The sequence below is a fragment of the Haemaphysalis longicornis genome, unplaced genomic scaffold (genome assembly GCF_048455015.1).
Source record: "Haemaphysalis longicornis isolate Haplotype H1 unplaced genomic scaffold, Haemaphysalis longicornis Haplotype H1 scaffold_8, whole genome shotgun sequence".
Lineage (NCBI taxonomy): Eukaryota > Metazoa > Arthropoda > Arachnida > Ixodida > Ixodidae > Haemaphysalis > Haemaphysalis longicornis.
Genome location: NW_027526445.1, coordinates 153,341,915 through 153,366,065, shown reverse-complemented (window position 1 = coordinate 153,366,065; position 24,151 = coordinate 153,341,915). Strand labels below are relative to the sequence as shown.

Below are 24,151 nucleotides of genomic sequence, written 5' to 3'. Positions count from 1 at the left end.
AACGCCTGCCAGCCAGCAAGATTTTAGCAATACGCGCAGTAACGGTAGTCTGTTGACGTTCAGTAGAATTCAGTGCTGTGGCAGAATCGACAAACCGCAGGTTTGTTGGACGGAGGCCGAAAAATTGGCGTCGCTTGCTGAGGCTAACACACGTATGTAGATGCCAGTAGTACCCAGTACCCAGCGAACTCATGAAAGCTATACATGCCCATGGTCCCATGCTTCAACAAAACAAATTAGCGGTTTCTTACGCATTAAAAGGGCCATACCAAAATGGTCAGCATGAAGATAGAAGCGCGCAAAAAATAACAATCTCATCTGTTGCTGTACATGCGCCCAAAAGGCTCTGGTCTGTTGCGTACGACCAAATTCGATGAAATGCCCTCGATGAAACGTCCTCCTACCCGTGTCGCCACCTGGCGGAAGCAGTCATACCAAAACGATCAGCATGAAGATAGAAGCGCGCAAAAAATAACAATCTCATCTGTTCCTGTACATGCGCCCAAAAGGCTCTGGTCTGTTGTGTACGACCAAATTCGATGAAATGTCCTCGATGAAACGTCCTCCTACCCGTGTCGCCACCTGGCGGAAGAACGCAAGGAGGCCGCCGCAGCGATAAGCGCGCGCCACAAAGGAAGGCCAGGAAGCCACTTGCGGTGCAGAGCCATATGCCATGGAGGAAGAAGAAAACATCCAGCTGTGGTCGCTCGTACAACGGCGAGGCTTAAAAACGCCGCGAGACGAAAAGGATGATGAATAAGCAATGTATTCATTGCAAACATGTCTGCATACATCGCGAAACCGCACCTCGAAAATGGGCCTAGCCAGGGCAGTAAAGCTTTCGGTATAAACTAGGGTTAACCAAAGCTAAACCACTATAATTTTTTTCTTTCACTTCAGCCACGATCATCATCATCATCAGACAAAGTTGGCTTTCCTACAGTGCGTTGTCGACGCGACGTACGCCAACAGTGAGGCGTACAAAGCTCAGCTTTTAAAGAGATCCTCCTCTAACCCAACAATGAAGCCTTGGGCCCACCTTATCGACTACAAGTCTAGTTATCCCCCTTTCTTACGATAAAAATAAACTACACATCACAGTTGGTATGCAACGACCGAAAAATAATTTAATTATAGCGTTATCGATTCCGAAACAGATCAGTATACAAAAAACGATTCCTGCCTGTTTTTTCTGTTTTTCGAGCCAAATACAAGCGGCCAATCGTACCAGCGAGGAAAATCACGCGCTGCGTGTCGGCAAGAACAGTTCAGCGCCCGGATATCCGCAAGGCGGGCAACCTAGAACCAGTTCAAATATCGTTCACTATTATAAACTCTAGGAGCGCAAGCCTGATAAGGGCACCGTAAGGGCGATAAATCAGATATGTTTAGGATAACGCACGGGGCCGCAAACGGCGCCTAAACGACAAGAATAGCGCAGCTGACACGTTGGCAACTCGACGATGAATTATAAAGTACTAGAACACTGCAAAAACTCCCCAGAAAAAAAAGCCTGTGATAGTCCATCGTATGGTGTCTTCTAAGCACATTGTCCGTTCTGTTGGAAGCACTCGCTTTGTTGGCTTGCACTTCAAGTGAGCCTTCATAATGCTGACAGAGAATCTGTGTCTTCTCTTCACGTTGTTAACTCGGTCCTCCTTGCATGATGCAGTCCTGACTGTCGAATCATGACGCTGCTCATGGCGCGCCCCCTCCCCTCCCTTGGTGATGGGCGGACCGCCGGTCCACCCCTTTGATGGCGTTGTTCCACAATGAATCGGTCAAACAACACGCTCATGTCTTGCCACTATCTTCTCCCCGATCACTACTAGTTGTCATTCAACGCACTTGCACGTGTCGAACGAGATTATTCACGGCTAGAGCTTTCCACCCATGTGCACACAACAAGCGGTGTTGATCCTCCCGATCGGCGAAGGAGAAGACCGGCGGCGCCGCTACTCGTCCTCCCTCCAGACACCCACCAAGACGAGGAGGCCCTTGAGGAAGCCGATGAGGAAAAATTTGAACGGGAACAGGGCCACGAACAGCGTCAGCACCAGTCAGAAGATGTCGAAGTTCTCCGTGCGGCTCGAGCCCCCGCGGCGCAACGGCAGCGCGCCGCTGCTGCAGACGGGACGCAGGGTGTGGCCGCGCGCGCCATTGGTGGCACCAGCGTACGGCAGCGCCGACAGCGTCGAGCTTCCCAGGGTGCCACCCGTCAAGAATGCGTCCCGGGTCGAAGATGAGTCACGGCGCAGCAGGCCCCAGAGGATCGATAGGGGCGTGGCGACGAAAGTGCCCAACACGATGCGGAGCAGCACCAGCCACGAGGGGTCACCCGTCACCAGCGCCGACGCGCCGCACTCGCCCTGCGCCGTCGACCTGTGAACCAGGGGTGAACCAAGGAGACTGTGGTGTGAACACCCGCCGCGGTGGCTCAGTGGCTAAGGCGTTGCGCTGCTGAGCACGAAGTCGCGGGTTCGATTCCTGGCCGCGGCGGCCGCTTTTCTGATGGAGGCGAAAAGCAAAAACGCCCGTGTGTACGAGATTTCGGCGCACGTTAAAGATCCCCAGGTGGTCTAAATTAATCCGGAGCCCTCCACTAAGGCGCGCCTCATCGCCTGCGTTGCATCGGCGCGTAAACCCTTCAATCAATCAATCAATCAATCAATCAATCAATCAATCAATCAATCAATCAATCAATCAATCAATCAATCAATCAATCAATCAATCAACTGTGGTGTGAACCAACGTTACTAGAATTGGTGAGCACAGCGCTCGTTCGGATTGAACAGGGCAAACTAAGAAAGTAACCCATGGCCAGGACGTAGCACGCGGCGATGGGACACAAAGTTTTACTGGGCTTAATCGGCGACAGTCCTATTAGCGGTTCCTGTTGAAACCCACCTTTTGCCATGACGTCAGTACACTTATTGTTTGCTTTACTATTCGATTTCGAAGACCTCTTGAATTGAGGTGAAGGAGGAAAGCAATTTTAAATTTTCCCATTCTGTTTCAATCTACTCACTGCAGGTAGCAGCGTTTCCCGCCAAACGACAATGTGGGTATGTATGAAAGGCCCAGACTTGCGGATGATGAGAGGTCGTGTGTTTTTTTCATCCACTCCGCATTCGTACGCTCTGAATAAAAGCCTCCACATACTCTCTGCGTCCCTCTCACGCCTGGCGGATTCCACCTCGCTGCAAAGACGCGTGATCTCTGTTTTTTCATCGGCCGCAAATAGCGGACAACCCCGTTTATTTCATACTTCTGCGACGACGCCATGTGGAGGAGTCGTCATATATCCTGACCATAATCATCCCCGTCAGCCTGTTCTATGTACCCTGCGCGATTAAGGCCCTTCCCGTCGATTTCAACTGTTTCAATCGTGCGCTGTCCGAATCCGTTCTTTGCCAACATTTTTTTTTATCGAATATCTGCATCCATAAAGTTAATAAAGGGCCCCTGCAACACTTTTTTCAACTTATTTTGAAATCCTAAATGCTTGCATAACGTAGCCACCCAATACTCCCAGTACGCAGATTATGGAGTCGCAAAGTACCTCAGCCAAAAAAAAATTACTGTTCTATGCCCATCAGATAACTTGTAAACTCGCTCAAAAGATTTTTCTGTCTTTCCTGGTCTTGACGTTCTTCGACGGCTCGAATTGCGTCACTAAGGCGACGCCACGACTGTTGGCCGGTTTTCCTTCAGTTGCAGCAATGAACCCTTTTCGATAGCAACTTAACAAAAAAAAGCTACGAAAACAAGGCAAAAATGGAAGACGTAACTGGTGCGACGAGCAAATCACGCAGTGCCGCTCCGTGCTAGGCCATAACTACATCTTTATCAGTGGTTCCAGACGCGAAGGAAAGAGTGTAAGCGCTTATCGTCTGTCACGTCGTTTACGTAGTTAACGTGTTGACCGGGACCCGACTGCGCCTGCGCGCGCGGAAGGGCGAGGAGGTGCACCTCACCATGACTAATGCACGGGCATGGCGAGGGCCGGTCCGCGGAACTAATTCCCCTACCGCGACTAATGCGCAAGTGCCCAGACGGGTCCCTCTCAACACGGTAAAGCGGGATTCACACGACGGAGAAACCCTTTCTTTTTGGCCCGCGGGACCCGCTCACGTGACCGGTTTTAGGCTCCGCCCCTCGGTGGGGATAGCCCGCGGTGGCTCCGCGAAAAAAAATGCCTCCGCATGTTTTCGCTCGACGGCGGTGGCCCTCGGCGGGGAATGGAACCTGTTCCTCGGCGCTGTCGTCTGCTAGTCACTCCGCGTAGCTCCGCACGTATGGATGCGCCGCCAGGCCGGATAATCCGGTCACGTGCTGTTGACGTCACATATCCGTCCGCCTCCGTGAGAGGGTTTCTCCGTCGTGTGAATCCCGCTTAACCACGTACAACACGGAACATACGGAGTGCTAAAACTCTTTAATACCACGGTTCAGCTTCACCAAAATGCATCCAGGAGACGAATTCGTGCCGCTGAGAAACGAATTGGGCGAATGACCGCACCGGGCATGCAATTTAACAAAAATGTGATCTGCGCTGTGACGCTGCGCAGTGCTGCAGAATTTACCATGACGACATTGCGTGGTTCCCCAGCGTAGACGGATCTTTTGAGGGGAGCCGGCAACACTTCCGATAAACGCTCTCACTCTTTCCTTCGCGTCTGTACGCGCTGCGAAAGCTATAGTTATCGCCAGCACGGAGCGGCACTGCGTGATTTGCTTGTCGCAGCAAATACGCCTTCCGTTTCTGCTTTGCTTTTGTGGCTTTCTTTTTTAAGTGGCCATCGAATGCGTTCATTGCTGCGACTGAAAGCCGGCCAATAGCTGCTACGCCGCTGTAATGGCGTTATTAAAGCGCTCGAACAACGCGAAGACCAGGAAAGAGAAAAATCTTTTGCGCAAGTTTTTCACTGCACAGAACTAATTTATGGCTGACGTACTTAGCGTCCCTCTAATCTAAGTACTTGATGTGTTGTGTGATTTCGTTCTGGAAGCTTTGAAGATTACGCAAAAAGTAAAAGAAGTGTTGAAGGGTCCCCTTAACTCAAATCGCACGCCCGTCGTCTTCGTTTGGTGAAATTTTATTGTTGGATGCAAGAATTGGCCAATCGATTTCATCGTAGTGAAGTTGATCCCCAAATTTCGTTAGAGTGCACTTCTAGTCTCGTCTCTCCGTAAACGTAGAGTTTCATACTAATGTATACTAGACGGAAATCTGGCGCCACTGTCTAGGAAGCCGCGCTTCGGCGAGCGTTCCGTCACGTACCGGGCAGGCACGTTCCACTTATCCTTCGCATGGCTTATGAACAGGCTGAAAACGCTGAAAAGATAGCTCTGGCTGCAAAAAAGCAACAATATTACGTGGTTTGTTATTATTAAATTGAACCTCCAAAATGAATAATATGTCAGTGATTATGTAGAAGCTTCATGCACGAGGAACAAAAAAAAATTCACAGCATCTCCACGGGGTGAATGATGATGAGTAGGCGAAGCTCCTGAGGGGAAATCATCGGTAAAACCGTGACTCTTCAGTGAAAGTTCGCCCACTACATCTGTGTCCGAACGTAACGTCTAGAAAGTCTCGCTTAAACCGCGCGTCGTCACCTTGGGGCTGAGCTCGCCTGATGCGTTTTGCAGACGCCTCACGAGCTCTCACTGCATCGGGGTCTGCCTGCCGATACGCGCGCTTTCTCGCCGCTTCCCGTTCTCTGACGTTTTGGAGATCCTCTTCGCGCCGCAGCCGTGCCGCTTCGCGTACAGCAGGGTCCTCGCGCCGTTGCCGTGACGCTTGGGCCTCTCGTTCTCGAACGCTGGGATCTTGGCGGCGTCGTCGCGCAGCCAGACGACACGCTTCGGCCTCCCGCTCTCGTACGGCAGGATCTTGGCGGCGGCGTCGCGCAGCTTCACGGAGCGCTTCTGCCTCGCCGGCTCGCACATCTGCAGCCTTATCCATCGGGCGACTCCGAGCGCGCGCCAACAGCGAACGGATTTTATTACAACGCTCCCCGCCGTCTAGTGAACAATCCAAGAACTAAACTAGAGGTAGCCACGCCATCTAGTAAACAATCCAAGCGCATCTTTTCATCATATACAAGTACCGCCATCTAGTAAACAATCCAAGAACTAAACTAGAGGTGGCTACATACATACGTCGAGGATGGACAGACCCACGCCTTAAGGAGCTTCGCCCCTAAAAAAAATGTTACCCTTTTTGTTGATTTCGGCTTCGAGACAAAAAAGAAGCCATATAGCTAGCTAAGCCTCCAGCTAAACGTCTCCAGCGGCAATGGCGCCGCCCACGGCGGCCCGCGACTGTAGCGACCACTCCCCCATGGTAGCGACAGATTCCCGTCTAGTGTATATTAGTATGAAACTATGTCCGTAACCACTCCGGTACCCTGGTGGTCCACGAGGGCTGTGGCAATACTTTATCGGGAAAGTATAATTATGGGCGAGCCGCGCAACGTTAGAATTGGCTAGCGGTGCGACCTAACCTGGGCAGCACGAGCAGCGTCGCCGAAGGCGCCAGGTGCAGCTGTTCGAGCGTCTTCCGGTAGTCTTCGCGCGAGAACTCGCGCAGCGGGTTCGTCCGGGCTATGGTGAACGGGAAGCAGCTGGGCAGCGCCCTGGCCAGCTGCTCCTCCGTGAACCAGCGCACCTCGTCCAGGTACGTGGTGGCCGGAAACGACTGCAGCACCGAGCTGCCGTCCGGTAGGTTCAGCACGATTCTGGTCGACGTCGCGCGCCGCCCCTCGCTCGGAACAACGGTCGGCGTGAAGCTGGCAGACCGGCGCGGACTATAATAGGCGGAGGCGCGAGTGTCAGCCCCTGCGGCACCACACGCCTGCGCATTACCAGCCACGTGCCCCGGCGAGGGCCGACTCCGGGGACGGTTCCGGACGTTGGTCCCGGAGATGGAGCCGCGGGGCTGCATGAGCCGTGGGTTAGTTTTCACTGTAGCGCCGCCTTTGTCGCGAGCGCCCCCTCCGCCTTCTGCGGCTGCTGCAGCTCCAGTTCCTGCGGTCGCAGCCCGGGGTTTCTCGGGGCTCTCTCCTTTGTGTTCGTTGATGGTGACCTTAACAGGCTTTTTGGCCAAGGCGGGGGGTGCCCCTCTTCCTCCTCCGTTTCCGCACTGCGCTGGCCCCTCGGGCTTGGCCGGTGGCGTGAACACCGTCTGTCAAGGACAGAAGTGGCGGTTCGTTCCAGCATCAAATAAAGAGCTTATTTCTCAGCATTAAATACAGAGCGCCCGCATGTGTAGTATCGGAACGTTTATCTGAATTTTCCTCCAATCAGAGCATTGTTAATCGCTGCGCGTAGTTCGCAGACTGAATAGAAGAAGTTCAACAACTGTTCTCACGCAGAAGAACCTACTTTGGGAGAGGAGGCAGGTTTCGGAACTCGCAGTTTAATAAAAAAAACACTGTAATGCGCACTGCTCATACCGTCATTAGCAATTCACATTGGGACGCCGGCTTATAGGTCTGACAAAAGTCACACTAACAGCCATGTGCATCTGCCCATCCCACGCGTAAAAGAACGTAGAATGGTAATTTATTTGTCGGTGGCCGTCAGAGGCGCGCCTGAAACTGCAAGCGAGACCCTAATTTTTTATAAATCGGGCTAGCTGTGTTTAATACTTCTCCTATTTACTAAAAAAACATATGCCGTAAAACCAGTGGTTAGAAAGCTAATCAACAAAATTTTAGCTAATTGTGCCATTGCCTTCGCTATTGTGTTTTAGGGACGCTACCGAGGCACGTAATCTCGCGCACAAGAACGTGATACGGTGAATCTAACTGCACCACTCAATTAAAGAGACCTTGCTTCTATCGAGTGACGTGGTCTATCTCCACCCGTTCTCCCCCACCCTCTTTTTTTTTTCAATGTCTCGTGCTGCGATAAGCAAACACCTTCAACAATCAGGTGTAACAGCAGCTGGGAACTACTTGTCCAGAAAATCTTTATTTCCTAACGTCGGTGCGCAAATTGTGAAATTTGTGATCTCATGTCTCAGATCATCAGCTCATTGATGATCTAGAAGGGGAACGGCAAGCGACAACACGTGTCCGGATAAAACGAGAGCGTTTGGTTTATACAAACGTACATATTGGGGCGGCTTTCCTATCAACATTCCCAACGTTAAAAGTACACCACATACCACATCACATACCACATACCACATGCCTGCTGTATGCCACATCTCGTAACATAAAGGCAGTTTTGTACTCGCCATTCAGCGCTCATCACTGTTTAGCAATTTCTCGTGCAGTGTAAAAGGTATTTTTGAACGGACCTATCCGAGCCAAAAAACAACGATACCTTACAGCTAGCTGCTTAGCTGGAACTTCAGTTGGGCGCATCTCGAGGAACTCTTAACTAGCAGACTACCACGCCCAACCCAGAAGGAGCGGCCCTTTAAGCGTCCCTGTTGTTCCACCCGGTCGCGTTGCTGTTGCCTTGCCGCCATTGCCCACTGACCTTGATGGCACTGTTGCCCGGCTCATTGCCGCCATCTGCAGGAGCGACGCTCAGCGACAGCGTGTTGCCCTCCACGTCGTTCAGCGCTCGGAGGACGCTGTTCAGCGAGTCCTCAGCGCCGGCTCGGTTGGCGAGCGCGCGTCTGGACGCCGTCCGCGCCATCTCGTCCATCCAGTCGACGTCGGTCCTGAACGCCAGCAGCGAGGGCGTCCTGTGGGTCTCCAGATCGTCGTCCACGGTCTCGTCGTCCCCGTCGCTCTCTCGCAGACGCTCGTACGCGGGACTTCTGCCGGAGGCGCCCCTGCCGCGGTCTTTCCCGCCGTGCAAAGCCGTGTGCTGCCCGCTTTTGAAGGTGACGCCATTCAGTCCGGCGCTGAAGATGGGGAGCCCATCGTCCAGCTGGGAGTTGCTGGCCGTGAGAAACTCCTTGCTCTTGTTGGGACTCGGGCATACCGCAGACCTGCCGCGCTCAACTAATGCTGTCTGGAATGGCAACTTCATTATCGTTATCGCCTTCGGCGCCGGGGAACGAGGACGGTTCCTCTCTGAAATTTTGTTTGCTGGTTCTGTGACTGGCTCCACGGGTTTCCATGGTTGTTTTGGTCCTGCCTTAGCGTTTGGCGGGGTAAGAGCACGGGCTTCAGGCAACGTAATCGGCTGCACTGGCTGCGGGGACGGTGGAATCGAGTCAATAGCACCGATGTCTTCCTCGGTGATGGTGTCGATGGTAGGTCTTGCCTGAAAGATGCTTGTGTCGGAGTCCAGGTGCAATGAAAGTACATCCCCGGAGATCGGTCGTACCTGCGTCACGTTCTCGAAAGTCTTCGCAGCCGCGTCATTGGGAAGCGATTTTGGCGTTGCGGGTAATGGCTTCGGCTTCTTTACCTTCTTCTCTAGAAGAGACGCCTTCTTCGCTGTCTCCGCAGCCGACTCGAAGTGCTTAATCTTCTGAGCTAACTGCTCCCTGCCTGCGTTGTGTTCCCTCGTGTTGGTGGAAACCGCTGCTTCGGGTACTTTCTTGGTCACTGCGACCTTGTTAGCGTCTCCTGCTTGATCTTTTGTCGGGACATCGCGAGCTTTCCTGCGTTTTTCCGAGCCATTCTTGCCTTCCTGCTGCGGGTCCGTATGACGTGACTGTCTCTGGGACCTCCCGGCCAAGAATTTGCGCTTCATCTGTGGCGTAATCTCGGTTGCCTGCTCGAGGGCACCTTCCCGCAGCGTCGCCATGGCTTCAGGCGAGTCCCCTACGTTGGGATGTAGGCTTTCCAGCTGGCAGGGCCTCTTCGCATGCTCTTCCTGTCTCCTCTTTTCTTTCTTGGTTGGCACCTCGGTGGTCTTTGTCTTTTGCACCACCTCTGATTTCGCAGCGTGCTGTTTCTGCTTCTGACCAGCAGCGGAAGCATGCTTACGTGCTTCAGCCGGGGCCTTGGTCGCCTGAGCAGACGCGTCCGGAGACCTCGGGTCTGAGAGGTCGTAAATTGAGCTGCTCAGCACTTTCTCAGCAAACTCCTGCGCGAGCACGGCGAATTTCATAAGCATTGTGTGACCATCAAACGCATCACCAAGCACCGAATCGCCATCATCGCATGTGGCCGGCATGGCGTTGCTAGTGGCTACACAAGGCTTGATATCACTGGCCCGAACAGCTTCAGCCGCTGGAGGGGGCGGCGGAGGTGGAGGCGGTGGCGATGGCATGGTGGCGCTTAACAATTTTTTGTCTCCCGGGGCAGCCGAACGACCCCCGGCATCAGGGTCGTCATCGGGATCATCCTCGTCGTCAGAGCTGGACTCAATTTTGTTGTCCGGGTCCATTGCGCCCTCGTTCCCCAACCGCAACAGTTCACCTAGCTTAGCCTCGGGCGTGTTCTCCGGTGGACACAACGCTTTCTTCACGACACCGTCCAGCAGGTTGGAAAAGTCAGCGGCCAAGTCTTTCTGAATTTCGCGCATGGCTTGCACGGTGGACGCGGGAATGGCCGTCGCCTCTTCCATGGCAGCCAGCTTCTGCAGAAGGCTGTTGTAGGAGCGCTTGTCATCCATGTTGATCTGCGTCGACTGTTCGGCCAGCACGACGATGCTCGTCTGGACGTTGGCCTCGTGCTTCTTTAGTTTCTTCTTGCGCTTGCTGCGCTTCTGCAACGGGTCTGCGGTGGTCAGAAGCAACGTCTGGCCAGCTACAGAGGTGGCGGCCTCCACCTGGGCGACTGCCGAGATGCGAGCGGCCGACTGGCGCCGCCGCACCATGCGGTCCACCGACGCGCTCACTTCGCTCACGTTGCGCATCTCGGAGTCGACCTTCTTGACATTGCACGCAGCCATCAGCGCGGCTACGCGGTCGCCGAACGAGAGCGGGTCCGTGAAGCCCACGACGGACGCCTCGAGGTTGCCGCGGGAACTGATGAAGAAGGTTGACGGGATGGCCGTCACGGGGTACACGAGCGTGAACTGGCGACACGCGTTGCTGCTGGCCTTGAGGCGGATCGGCACACAGCCCATGAGGCTGAGCAATTTGTCCACTTCGGCGTCGTCGAAGGTGGCGCGCATGTTCTTCGACGCGAGGTCGTCGCCCTCGATGAACACCAGGAGCAGGACGCGGCGGCTGTGGGCCTCCGCGATGGCCTGCAGCATGTTGCCGTCGAACCACTTCATGGCGCGAATTTTTGCGGCTCGCCGGGGGCAGGCGGGCGCGGAAAAGGAGAAACCTTGCCCCCGGGTCAAGCCATGCTGCAGTTGTCAAGTGCGTGCGGGAAACTTTCCCGCCGCCCCGCCTTCGTCACTTGCGAGAATTTTGCTCGGCACCTCCAAGGTGTAGGCATGATGATGGCCGCTTCTTCTTCCTTTTCATTGTCCCTTGTGAGAACAGCGCCTATTTCCGTGACGGGTGTTGTCCTTCCCATTGTGTCCTTAACACGCACCTTCTTTTCTCCCGAGAAAAATTAACGCAGACCCTTATTTATTGCTGTATGCAAGTGTCATTTCATTCGTAAACAGAGTTTATGTGTTGGTCATTAACGTGCCTGTCATGTCCCCACAATGCATGATTGCACAGACTCGGTAAGAGAATTCCGCTCGCTCTGCAGAGGTAGCCTGGAGTACGCACAATAGAACCAATTACTTACGCGTTTTGTACGTATAATTAGTTGCGACTGTCCACCAGCGGCTTAGGCAATAATTTCGTATTGCGCGCACAGGCGTACGTTCCTTGACACAAAGAACAGGGCCCAAAACTATCATCTATGCCACGCCCTGAGTGTAACCACTTCGAGATGGAGAGATGATGCCAGGTCAAATGCCGTTGCAGGAATGGTTGAAGGCTGCAATTAATACAAATTAATTAATGGGAAATTCTGCAGCTGCTCATAGTGCACAAATAGGCCGACCTAAGCAGTAAAAACCAGTGCATTGGCAATAGGTGACCGGTAAAAGGCGGAAAGGCTCATGGGTACATTGTCTGCTCCCTTAGAGTCCCGCCACTTTCTGTTCGAGAGCTCTCCTGGCCTCCCGTACGCAAGCGGCTTTCACGCGCGCGCGTGTGTGCTTTTTTATCTGTTTCCACAGAAAAAAGCGCTCATGCATAGCGCATTCAATGAATAACAACGATGAATCCTACTAGGGACTCCTCTGAAATGTACCGTATTTACCCGATTCTAACGCGCCCCCGATTCTAACGCGCACCCGATTTTCCTGGCAAAAAACCGAAAAAACTTGCACCTCCGATTGTAACGCGCACGGGACTTTGTGACCCAGACAAATGGATGCGAGAGAAACGGGCGATTTATTTCCCGACGTAATCTCACTCATCTCACTCCTCGTCGCTCTCCGCTGAACACAACATCTCGTCCTCCGTGCCGTCAAGTGCGTTCGCGATGCCACACTTCTGAACGAACGTCAACCATGGTCAATGGGATCGTGGCCCACGCCTCGCACGCCCATCCCGGGAGCTTCTCCAGAGGTGCACGCTTCAGCCGACCGCTAGTTTTGAACGCGTGGGAGCCGCTGCTGCCATTGCTTTTATCAAGCGCGCAAGTGAAGCGATTTGACGATTTGTGTGAACGGTATTAGAAAAGCCTAGGCGCCTAGGCTTCCTGCGTCCGAAAAATCGTTGCTAAAAGCTTTGGCGCCATCTTGAGATGGCGATGGCAATGGGTGGACCGAAATTTCCGCTGTTTCGGCAGTTTCGGTTTCGTATCCGATTCTAACGCGCATGCGATTTTTCGGCCTATTTTTCCGGAAAAAAAGTGCGCGTTAGAATCGGGTAAATACGGTAAGCCCTCTGTGACAAACAAACAACACGCACACACGTGCGTGAAAGCCGCCTGCGTAGTACGGGAGCCCAGGCGAGATCTCGAACCGGAAGTGGCGGGAGCAGACGACGTACCCATGAGCCTTAGCGCTTTTTACCGGTCACCTATGAATGCCAACGAGGGGCGGAGAGAGTAATAGTGAGTGCAGAACAATGAGTAACAATTTAAAGGGACGGACCACCGATTTTTGTCGCGTACATGTTCTCGAGCTCGTACGAAATTTTATATAGGCCAGAGTTTTATATAGCCCGGGAACCACAAGTAATTTGTAAACGAATTGGCGGAAATAATTTTAATTTGGCACCAAACCTTCTGAAATCGGAAGGGTGGGGGTTCGTAGTGTAGGAACATTACACTACAATATGTATCCCGACGTGATCTGCAAACCTAGTAGCTACTGTAACTGCTGAAACGTTTATTCACTTATTGGAAATCTTTTAACACAAGTATTTGTATGTTTAAACTCTATATGTATTTTTAAACAGTATTTTGGAAATTTTTAAGCCACGCCGCCCGCCGCCGCTGGGTTGCTCTCAGCCTCCATGCTGCACAATCAATGGCGGCGTTCAGTAAACAGACCCAGTGAAGGAGCTTTGACGATTCTGCCTGAGTCAGGGGCGTTTCTTCTGCCGAGATATTTGATTTCAGTTTCCAAATGCGCCAACGGCAGCTTAAAAAAAAAAAAAGAAGATGCGCCCGGGGAAAATCGAACTGCCGATTTCCACAACGTCAGACCAGATTCTACCTATCGTACATCCCAACAGATGACGCCTTTGTGCAAAATAGACTAGGGATTTATCATATCCCCCCTCTTATTCAACGTCACCATGATTAAAATCGCCAAACTACAGGCACTCCCAAATCTCGGACACGTGATCTACATTGCATGGGTAAGATGACATTACAAGGCTCCATACAAGAAAAGACGCAAAATCTTCAAAATGCAGTGAATTGGATATCTAAGCTTGCCTTGGAGAACGGCCTAAAATGCGCTCCAGAAAAGTCGGAATTCCTACGAATCCACTGCACCACAGAAATGTTCAACTATATATAGGAACAGCGCCCATACTAGAGAGGAGGCAAATAAGAATACTCGGGATGCACCTGCAAGGAAATGCTCGAGCGGTCACCACCATAACGCTACTGCGCGCTAAATCTTCCCAACTGGCGCGCATAATCAAGCGGCTAACAAACAACCGGAATGGAATGAGGGAAGAAGACACCGTCCGAATAGAACAAGCAATGATTATCCCTCGTATCGGCTACAGTCTACCATTTCAATATCCCACAAAGTCGGACGACGAGCACATCAACGCCGTAATACGCACAGCGTTCAAAGGTGCGCTCAACCTACCCCAGTTCGCCTCCAATGAGAAGCTCACTCACCTGAGACTTACGAACACCATGGAAGAGATAAAACACGCCACCCTTCAAGCACAACGAATACGACTAGAAAAGTTTCGCACGGGGAGGGCGATCCTATGACATGTAGGCGATCCACCCGATCGCAGACGCCAAGAGCAGGAAACAGACCTAAACCCTCCACAACGATCCCACATCAAAGCGCTGCCCCTTCCAAACAAACCTGCATCCTAATATCCACGTAGAAAGAAGAAAGGCCAGGGTAAATTTCCTGCAAAGGAAATTCGCGAACATCACGATAATACCGTGTACGTCGATGCAGCGAAGTATAATGAAGAAACGGCGGCATTAGTGGTGACCACCCGTGAAGGGGACTTAATATACTGCTTCACCATGCGAAACACCACCACAAAGCACGCGGAGACCGGAGCCCTCCTTCTCGCGATTCGCTGGGGAGAACGAAATGGCCGCGGCCTCAACATCATCACCGATTCGCAAGAGGCCGTGCGAATGCTAGCGGCAGGAAGAATACCACTTGCACTTAGAAAGGTACTTCCGGAATCCCTCGAGAAAGTTCGCAACATTACGTGGACTCCCGGACACGAGGGACTGCCGGGTAACGAGGTGGCGAACAGGCGAGCGTGCGACTTCACTCACCCTTCCCCTGTGACTGACGCCTTACGATACCCTAGCACCACTGATACCGTGAATACCTACGAAATGCCAGAAAAGAGCGTGCTACATATCCAATCCCGCATCGCGAACTAACGGCAAGTGAAGCCCAGGTGCTACGTAAGATTCAAACGAATATTTTCATACATAAATCTCGCTGGGCGAAGATTTTCCAACAACGGCACCCCGACTACACAGAAGACTGCAGGCTATGCGGAGGGACTGCTACCCTCTTCCATGCCACATGGGCCTGCCCACACCTCTGGGAAGGGGCCGAACACCAAAAGAACCCGCCACTGACTTCCCGTGAATTATGGGAGGCCGCCCTCGTCAGCCCCGACTTACAGATCCAAAAGGACCAGCAGAAGCCACTGGAGCCCTGTACAAAAGGTTCCACCAATGATTCTCCCATCCTTTTCTTCCCTTCCCCTTTTCCTCCATCTTTACTTCAACAAAGTTTATTCAGTCAGTCAGACTAGCGAATTAAAAAAAAACACATAAAAGAAGAAGAAAGCCCACGATTCACACTTTTTTAGCTAGGACAAGTTTATAAATATCGCTTTTCATCTCTCATACAGATAAAAGTATGTTGCCGCGCTACTGCATGTCATAGTGGCCACGAACCATACGTGGAAGGACACGTATGGGTCGTAGATCTAAAAATTTTTGATTTAACAAGTTCTGGGGCGTTATCAGCAAAATCGTTTCTCCTTAAGGTGCTTTAAGGGATGCCCTTTCATTTGGAATAGAGAACATACACTCGACAAAAAATGGTCGTGTGTCTTTTTAAGGCTACATCCTGGCGAGAATCGAGGGTTACAACGAGGCGAGGTTTACTTTCAAAGGGTAAATAATGCGATGAGGTACTTTTAGCCCGCTCAAACTCAACTTGCCTTGGCTCGATTCTTTTCGTTCACCATGAAAATAAGGTGTGCCCGCATTACCTACTACAAGACACAGCATCGCTATAATTAAGGATGCATTCGGAGGACATGCAGCGCAAATAGAATGGTTTCGATTTCGCACGAATGATTTATGGAGCAGCGAGAGCCTCGACCCTCAAAAATAGCTTTTTGAAGACAAGACCATCTGCCGCAATCTTTCAGCCATTCATGGGGGTCTGTGAACATAGCACCAAGATACAAATGGGGCATTAGACGGAGACATCTTTCCTTGGCCCGGTCGCTGAACCTTCTTTTCCGCGGTGATAACGAAATGATCATGCTAATTAGAGGAGATTATTTATTTATTTATTTATTTATTTATTTATTTATTTATTTATTTATTTATTTATTTATCGATTTATTTATTTATTTATTTATTTATTTATTTATTTATTTATTTATTTATTTATTTATTTATTTAAGGGATCTTTAACATGCGCCGAAATCTCGTACACACGGGCGTTTTTGCTTCTCGCCTCCATCAGAAAAGCGACCGCCGCGGCCGGGAATCGAACCCGCGTCCTCGTGCCCAGCAGCACAACGCCTCCACCGCGGCGGGTCCTGGAGATTCTCTAAAACTATCTGTCGCTATTTGGAGAAAGCGCACCCAGGGGACTTAGGTCTCCCTTGTATACGGAACGACAGCACACGTCGGCATCGGCATGTTTACTCCGAGCTTTGTAGTGGTCAGAACCACTTGCACAAACGGTCACAGGCGTACATGTTGCTCCTTCACCCAAGGCATGACTTCGATTTTCAAGGAGAACGAAACGCAGAACCCTGTAGAACTCAGTGTAACTGGGGGAGTGCAAGAAGAATGGCTCACGGAAACTGCAAGAATGGTTGTTGTTGTAGCAAAGAGGACACAAAGGGCGGGTATGGAATGCGCCAGAAACATGCGCTGGTTAATTATGTGGCTTAGGGCGCGAAGTATAAAACGGCGAGTTCTTTTTCGAGATAATAATTCACGCCTGGACAAAAATTATGCTAGTTGCTTGAACTTATCAAGCGGCTTTGCAAGAAATTGCGAATCCAGGTTTGGGGTCTGCTGCTAGGATAGGCTTGGGCTAGTTCCTCAAGTATCAGCGCCTGTGTGGCTGGCGTCCCGTGAATCTTTCAGGTCTGCAAACAAAATCTTCCGATGCTTCACGGGTCTTTGAAAAGCGAGGCGCTGGAAAACGAGCCTCCCGATGTGTGTGCTATTGCATGCGGTCATCGTCAAAGCTGCACGACGCTCACAACATTGATTTAGGCATCAAGCTTATACGTCTCATCACTGGAACGCGCATTTTTAGTAGATTAGCTATCAATAGGCCCAATTTTCTAGATCCGTAAAGTCTCAGGTAGATATTAGGGAGTTTTAGCTGACCGTCGGTCCGCTCCGCTCCGATAGCAAGCGGAAGCGCCATTGCGCATGCGTGGCGCGCTTGGCCGCGAACGGCATTGCGCTGAGCGGGCCGCCGATACCGGAGCGGAGCGTCGAAAACGGTCAGCTAAAACTCTCTAATAGAGGTATCTCAAAGTTTAGCCTGGGGCCCTATTCTCGACTGCACAAATTGCCGGCAATTCAGGCAATTTTCCGGAAGTCTTTTCTGATTGGCTTTCAATTTTGGTCACGTGCTTCCGGTTGACAAAGCGGTTGTGTGTGCTGTCGTCATTTTGACGTTTCATGACGTTTACGGACACCAGTTCTAAAGTTTGCCTTATTTCTCGTTACTAAAGGCGCATAATTCTTGGCCGGCAATGAAAAACCAGACTAAATTCAATGGACATGACAACGTAAGCCTGTCTTTGCTATTCAACAACAGTACTGCTTGTAATACACACCGCCTCTGTGATTGGCTGAGAAGGCGTGACGTAATTTAAACAGTTGGCGGGAACGATTACGTCATGCATTGGCAACTTCAGCCTGCGTAAAAGTGACGTAATGCTACGTAACAGCTTGAAAATGGCGGCTGTTCTTGTCGCAAAATACAAGCAAAATAGGGCAAAAAATCGCCCCGGCTTACGGCGCCGCGAAATGTGCGGCAATTTCCAGCAGGCGCAGTTTCGCATGCGCGCTGTTTTAAGCATGTTTCCTACTGAAACAAATTATAGTTTCAACTGCTTCCAAGTCAGCGATCATGGGACATACAAATAACAGGCAGTATTTTGCTTTTATGTTTGGCAATGAAATAAAAAATATTTGTTTGGCGTAACCGCAACATAAGAGGGCAGTACAAGCCTCTCCATGACAAAGAGAACCCAATGCATGGCATTTGTCCATACTTGTCCTAGTAAGCTGTTGGGTCACATGATCGAACTCAAGAGAAAAATAACAATGAAAAGTGACTATTTAGTTCATTACAGCGCTGATTGCAGTCGAGCTTGACGAATGAGTGAATCGGTGACATCGGTGTGCTCCGCGGTTATCAGGCGTAGCGCTTCGCTGCTCTTATGTGTCATAGAAGCGATAGTCGCGGCCGTCTTTTTCTGTGATCACGCCATAAACTTGTAACATAGCAGCAGACGATGGCGTGGCGGCGGTGGCGGCAGGGAAGGTGATAACGTAACAAAGCTTGCATTGAAGCAGAGAGCCCAGCTATGTTAATAAAAGCGATTGAAAGAAATAAATAGATACGGTAAAAAAATTGTGTGATGTTCTTTAGCTCGACATCCGCCTTTCGCTCGCTTTTGGATCAACGTTACTCGATCGCCTTGTGGTGTTGGCGCCAAGTCTGACTTTCAGAAATGTGTTTTTCTTGTCAGCCTCAGCTACCGTCTTAATTTTTATAGTACATGCCAAGTGTTTTTATATCTTTCTTGCACAATATTTGATACCTTGGTAGCGATCTTTATGAGTGACTCGTCAAATTACACTGCATGTCGTCATAGCTATAGGTGCAGCACGTCACTGATTGCTTACGTCGTGCTTACGCAAAAAAACATGGGCGAAATGCCGGCAATTTGTGCAGTCGAGAATAGGGCCCCTTGTCTGTATTCGTTCGCACCGCCCTCTCCTTGTCGGCGTTCCAAGCGCTTACGTGCCTATAGTTTCCTCCGCCTCCTCGTGGCGGCGGTACCGTCGCAACGACACGTTGCGTTCGCCCATTTTGAAATTCACTTGTCTTCTGTCATAATAAGAACACCGTGTACTACCGGCACTCAAGCTTCGCTGGTCATTCGCCCTCACAGAGTGGAATAACTAACAAAATTTGTCGCTCTGTTTTGTGTGTGTGATTGCACGTTGAACTAGAAAGAGAAACGTTGAACAGACCGTCAACTCGGATTACGTCCGTTCAAAACGCTTCTTCACAGAGCACCAGCATAACCTTCCTGGGTTGTGCAATTTGAAAGCGAACGCGAGTGTATTCAGTCAACAACCCGCGCCTATAGGAATTTCATATGGAGTCTCCCTCAAAAAAATTGAGGTTGATCTCTCTTTCATAGGGATCGGCAAAACACGAAAGTGAAAGGGGCCTTCTCAGGAGCAGTCGAATGTTAAAGAAACCTCCTTCATGTGCGAAGCGTTCGCGAGCCTGACCCCGCCAGACGAAGTTACGCCGACACGCAAGAAAGAAAAATACAGCGGAGGGGGCCTCATTTCATGCGCGTCCCCCGTTCACGAAGGCGCTGGCATCGAGGCGCCAACTGTCGGCGCTCATTAGCGTCATGATGCACTACTTCCCTTCGCCTCTCCTAGACGGCAGCACCATATAAATTAGTTTTAGGGGAGGACGTAAGGCGCGTTTGTAAAGCTGCTCACGTCCCTGTTCATAGCTCAGTGGGTAGAGCGCCACGTACCTCCCGTTGTGGCGGCAGAGTTCATGGGCTCAAAACCTGGCGCCGCCACGACAATGCCACTTATTCTTGTGACGTAACTTCCGTGACGGATATGACGTAACTGAAATCTTGGTGCACCCGGGCATAAAACACTTTCGTGTTAAAGGGTTTGACGACTTTTTCAGATGCGGCCAGCCAGTTTATTCAAGACGCCCTACCTTCTGGCTGGTCTTCTGATGTGCACTGCGGTCCTCCTGGCCCAGTGTCGCAGCCACAGCAGCGGAACGCTGCGGAACGCGCTCGTTCAGACATCGAGCACACAGGCAGCGAGGGGAACCGGCCGCACGTTGACCAATTCACAGGTGAGCGGGTATACTTAGACGTGTTTAAAAAAAAAACTCACGCACCCCTCGGTCACACGGCAAATCTAGGGTGCGTTCCAATTTCCCCTTTAGGCGGCTTCGTTGCCGTCTTCGCGAACAGCCCGCCATGTTAAGCACTGTTCCAATTCGAACGAAGCAGTCAACGAAGACTGCTTCAAGGAGACGACATAAAAGTCAACAACGATGCAGGCTACCTTCCTGTCTAAACTGATAAGTGCCGCCAGCGCCACCTTTTTGCGTATTAATGTTGGAACAAAAGCACTTGTTCCTTTATTTAAATATTTAGTATCATTCACTAGTGGTGAAGATGAATTTGTATATTTTTTAAATTATGTAATGTTTGTAATAATAATGGTAATATTATTTACGAAACTTGAGGCTTGCGTTTCTCCACGTGTCTGCTACGAGGCTATTCGCCCCGAGCGCGAACACAGTCGGCCCCTGGCGGCGGCGGGACGAACCGCTCCTAGTGTGGATGGCGCTCTCGCGTCGTCTGCTTTTTCACGTTGCGTGCGGCGTAAGACGCGTGCTGCACACGACAAAACAACCAATATGTGTACTCGTTTGACAGTAAGCAATGACATAGTAACCTCTGCATGCTCGTTTCCTCTAGAAAAGCAAGAATCAGCGGCCGTTGCGGGTTAATGCGCTGGTTAAATTCCACGAAACGTCTTCGCTGTGGTCACCGCTTGAGTGTGAAACGTGTTATAAACATTGCTTCCACACATTGCACTTTTCTTATTGTTGAGTGCAGTCGTCTGCCGTTTCGGGAATGTCGAAGGGTGCTTTTTGAAGGTGGCGTGGCGATTATTTAAAGGATAAAAGTTTAGTACGCGAAACGGATAAGAAGCGACAAGACCTGTGCATACGCGTGCAAATTCCGCACCCTTGTAAAATTGCGCTGTGTCCTTATAGAAAGAAGAAACAAAAAAAAACATTTACACTGCACACGACCCGTGCGCTATCGCCCATACATTACCAGACACGTATTTTACACCCGCAAGCGTCTGTGTGATCGTGTCCTTCCCGTACCTTTTCTAAAATAAATACCATTTTTGAACAGTCGTTGGTTATACTCAGGAGGAGGAATAAACATTTATTCAACTGTATCGAGTTGCTAATTTTACGTATTATTTAAAATACGTTTCTATGGATGCGCAAGAGTATTTAGGGAGAATGTTTCGGTAAAATTAAGCAGTTGTGAGTTTGCGTCAGTCATGTGGCATTTTGTGTGTCATTTTCATATATATCATTTTCAAATCCGACATGAATCACCTTGTCCAGAAACGTGTCTCACTCAGCATAACCAAATGCCTAATTTGGTCACGTCTTAACCTCTTAAGGTGGACCTAAGTTTAAAGAAAGAGAAGAAAACGCGTAATATATAATGCACGTTGTTGCCCACATGTGTGTGGGGTGTGGGAATCGTTGAAGGTAGGAGACGTCGTTTAGACACAAACACTTATTTATTTAACGGTTGTAAGGAGCTACAATAACCGTGCCTCTTGTTAGGCTTCCGTTCGCGCCATCTTCCCTTTCTCTCCTCTCTCGTCTTCCCCTCTTCTCCAGGGTCTTCTCTTGACTTGGATTCTTTCGGTGGCGTGTTGCTATCTAGCCGAACCAAGCTCTTCGTTTTGAGTTTCGGTTTCGTTTTTCCACACATTCCCCCCCAAAATGACGGAAGTCATTTTCTTTTACTGCTACGTAATTTCCAATGGGTACACTAGCTGTATCGGTCGCTTGAGCGTTGACCCTCCGGGCATTCTCAGGATGCACGATCGGATCTTTCCATCTCGTCCTGGGAACACCTTTTGGATTCTTGCAAGGCTCCATTGCTGCCGGGGTAGTTGCGAGTCTCGAAGGAGAACCAAGTCCCCAACCGCAAGGATTTTCCCTTGGCGTCGTTTTCCGTTGTGGAGATTTCGCAACTCTGCCAAGTATTCCTTGGTCCATATACGCCAGAAGGCTTTGATGGCCAGCTGTCGACGGGTCCAAAGCTTGTGCAGGCTGTCGTCAATATTGCCATCCTTAATCCCCACACTTGGTAGCGTGGTCAGTCGTTTGCCCGTCAAGAACAGGGAAGGACATAGTGGTTTCGGTTCCCCAGCCTCGTCATAGAGGTTAGTTAATGGTCTGGAGTTCAGTACTGCCTCTACTTCCGAAAGCACGGTTGCAAGCTCATCGAATGACAAATATCTTGAGCCAATTACTTTCTTCAGTGCAAGCTTGGTGGATCCAACGAGGCGTTCGTAGAACCCACCCCACCATGGAGCACGCTCAACTATGAACTTCCATTCAATGCGTGCGTTTGAGATGAAGTCAAGTTTTGCAGGATGGCGCAATGACTTCCAGAGCTGCGAAAGTTCTTTGTTTGCTCTTTTAAAAGACATGGCGTTGTCGCTGTATATGACTCGAGGGATTCCTCTCCTGGATATGAATCTCCTGAGTGCCATCAAGAACGATTCAGTGGACATGTCTCTTACGAGCTCAAGATGAACAGCTCTGGTTACGGCACAAGTGAACAATGTAACATACGACTTGTGCATTGCGCTCTCTCCTTTGACCAGAAGCGGTCCCGCAAAGTCGACACCCGTGACTTCAAACGGTTGTGCCTCGGTGACTCGGTCTCGCGGAAGCGGTGCGATTACCTCGGTGGCTGGACGAGCATTGAACCTCTGACAGGTCATGCACCCCTTAATTATTCTTTTCACCAGCTGGCGTGCACGCACCACGTAGAATTTCTCTCTCAGCTGTACGAGTGTGTCCCGCACTCCTCCGTGCAACACTTGAAGGTGACATCGGCGAGCGATCAGCTCCGCTAATCGGTGGCCGCTTGTTAACGCGATGGGATGCTGTTCGTTGTACGGCTTCTCACTTTGCTGGAGTCTTCCCGTGATTCGGAGCACACCGTCATTGTCCATGAACACGGGAATATCTCGGAGTGGTGAGTCTGCGGGAAACGTTCCCCCGTTTGTGTGCATTCGATCTCTCGCTGCAGATCTTCACGCTGTGCTAGCCTTATCCAGTGTTTCTCGGCTTCGTCCAGTTCGCGTGTCGTTAACGAGCCAGATTCATTGCTGGTATGGCGCAACTTATGAACGTATCTCATAATCCAAGCTGTTACACGGAGAAGTCTCGCTGCTTCACTGTATCGTGTTATGTCCAGCACTGACTGTGACGTGGAGCTTGTAGCCTGGAGAACTGCCGGAACCCTTTTTTCATCTGTTGCCGCCGAGGTGTTGCTGGGTGGCGAGTGATTCGGCCAGAAGTTCTCGGGCAACCCCATCCGCTCAGGTCCTTTCCACCAGAGGGAACTTTCCACAAGCTGCTGACCGCTGAACCCTCGGGTCATGCAGTCTGCCGGATTTCCAGATCCAGGGCAGTGTTTCCAAAACGCAGGGTTCGTGATGCGTTGTATCTCGGTGACTCGATTCTGCACGAACTGCTTCCATTGGGACGGTTCGCCTGTCACCCAGTGCAGAGCCACAGTCGAGTCTGTCCAGAAGTATGTCTCCTGCGGTCGTTCCTTCAAGTTGTTCGTTATGTATCGGCCCAATCTAGCTGCCAACAAACAAGCCGTCAGCTCCAGCCTCGGCAGTGTCAGCTGCTTGATAGGTGCGATCTTCGACTTGCCCATGAGGATACTAGACGTAGTATTGCCTTCCGCATCTGTAACACAAATGTACGCCACTGCCCCGTAGGCCACAGGGCTAGCATCAGCGAACACATGTAGCAACGTTTTCTGCGGAAGTCCAGTCGTGGCAGCACGGTAGCAACGTTGTACATGCACTCTTTGCAGTTCGTTCAGTTCACAACACCACTGCACCCACTTAGTGTCTAAGTCCTGCGGTAACACTGCGTCCCACTCCACGTTTCGTTGCCAGAGTTCCTGGAATAGGGCTTTGGCTCTAACGGTGAATGGTGTCAGCCATCCAAGTGGATCATACAGTCGAGCTGTAGTTTTCAGCACAGTTCTCTTCGTGCTGGTTCCAGGATCGGGCGGTGCGCTCGTTGTCGGCGTGAATGTGAGCTCGTCGCTGATGGGGTTCCATGTTAATCCCAGCACCTTGAGAACACCCGAGAGGTAACCTAGATGCCTGGATTCTTGACCGTCGCTGATGTGTTCACTCACTTCCTTGCTGTTCGTTGCCCATTTGTGCAGTTTCATGGAGGCAGCATTGAAGATAGCATTAGCTTCCGTGTAAATCTTCAAGGCTTCTTCCCC

The 24,151-nt window shown here is 50.9% G+C and overlaps 2 protein-coding genes across 2 annotated transcripts in view; one reads left to right on the top strand and one right to left on the bottom strand.

Moving 5' to 3' along the window:
• Positions 1-1,073: 1,073 nt before the first annotated feature.
• On the bottom strand, positions 1,074-11,151 carry LOC144148532 (uncharacterized). Its single transcript, XM_077680056.1, has 3 exons — positions 8,500-11,151; positions 6,513-7,192; positions 1,074-2,382 (listed from the first exon to the last, which is right to left on the bottom strand). Exons 1-3 carry the CDS (start codon positions 11,146-11,148, stop codon positions 2,061-2,063), a joined length of 3,651 nt encoding a protein of 1,216 aa, XP_077536182.1. The 5' UTR covers positions 11,149-11,151; the 3' UTR covers positions 1,074-2,060.
• Positions 11,152-19,737: 8,586 nt separating this feature from the next.
• LOC144150142 (uncharacterized) overlaps positions 19,738-24,151 on the top strand; it is a 37,687-nt gene continuing 33,273 nt past the window's right edge. Inside the window, exon 1 of the mRNA XM_077681976.1 lies at positions 19,738-19,905. Within this exon, the coding sequence (XP_077538102.1) occupies positions 19,780-19,905 (126 nt within the window). The 5' untranslated portion in view covers positions 19,738-19,779. The remainder of the gene's footprint in view (positions 19,906-24,151) is intronic.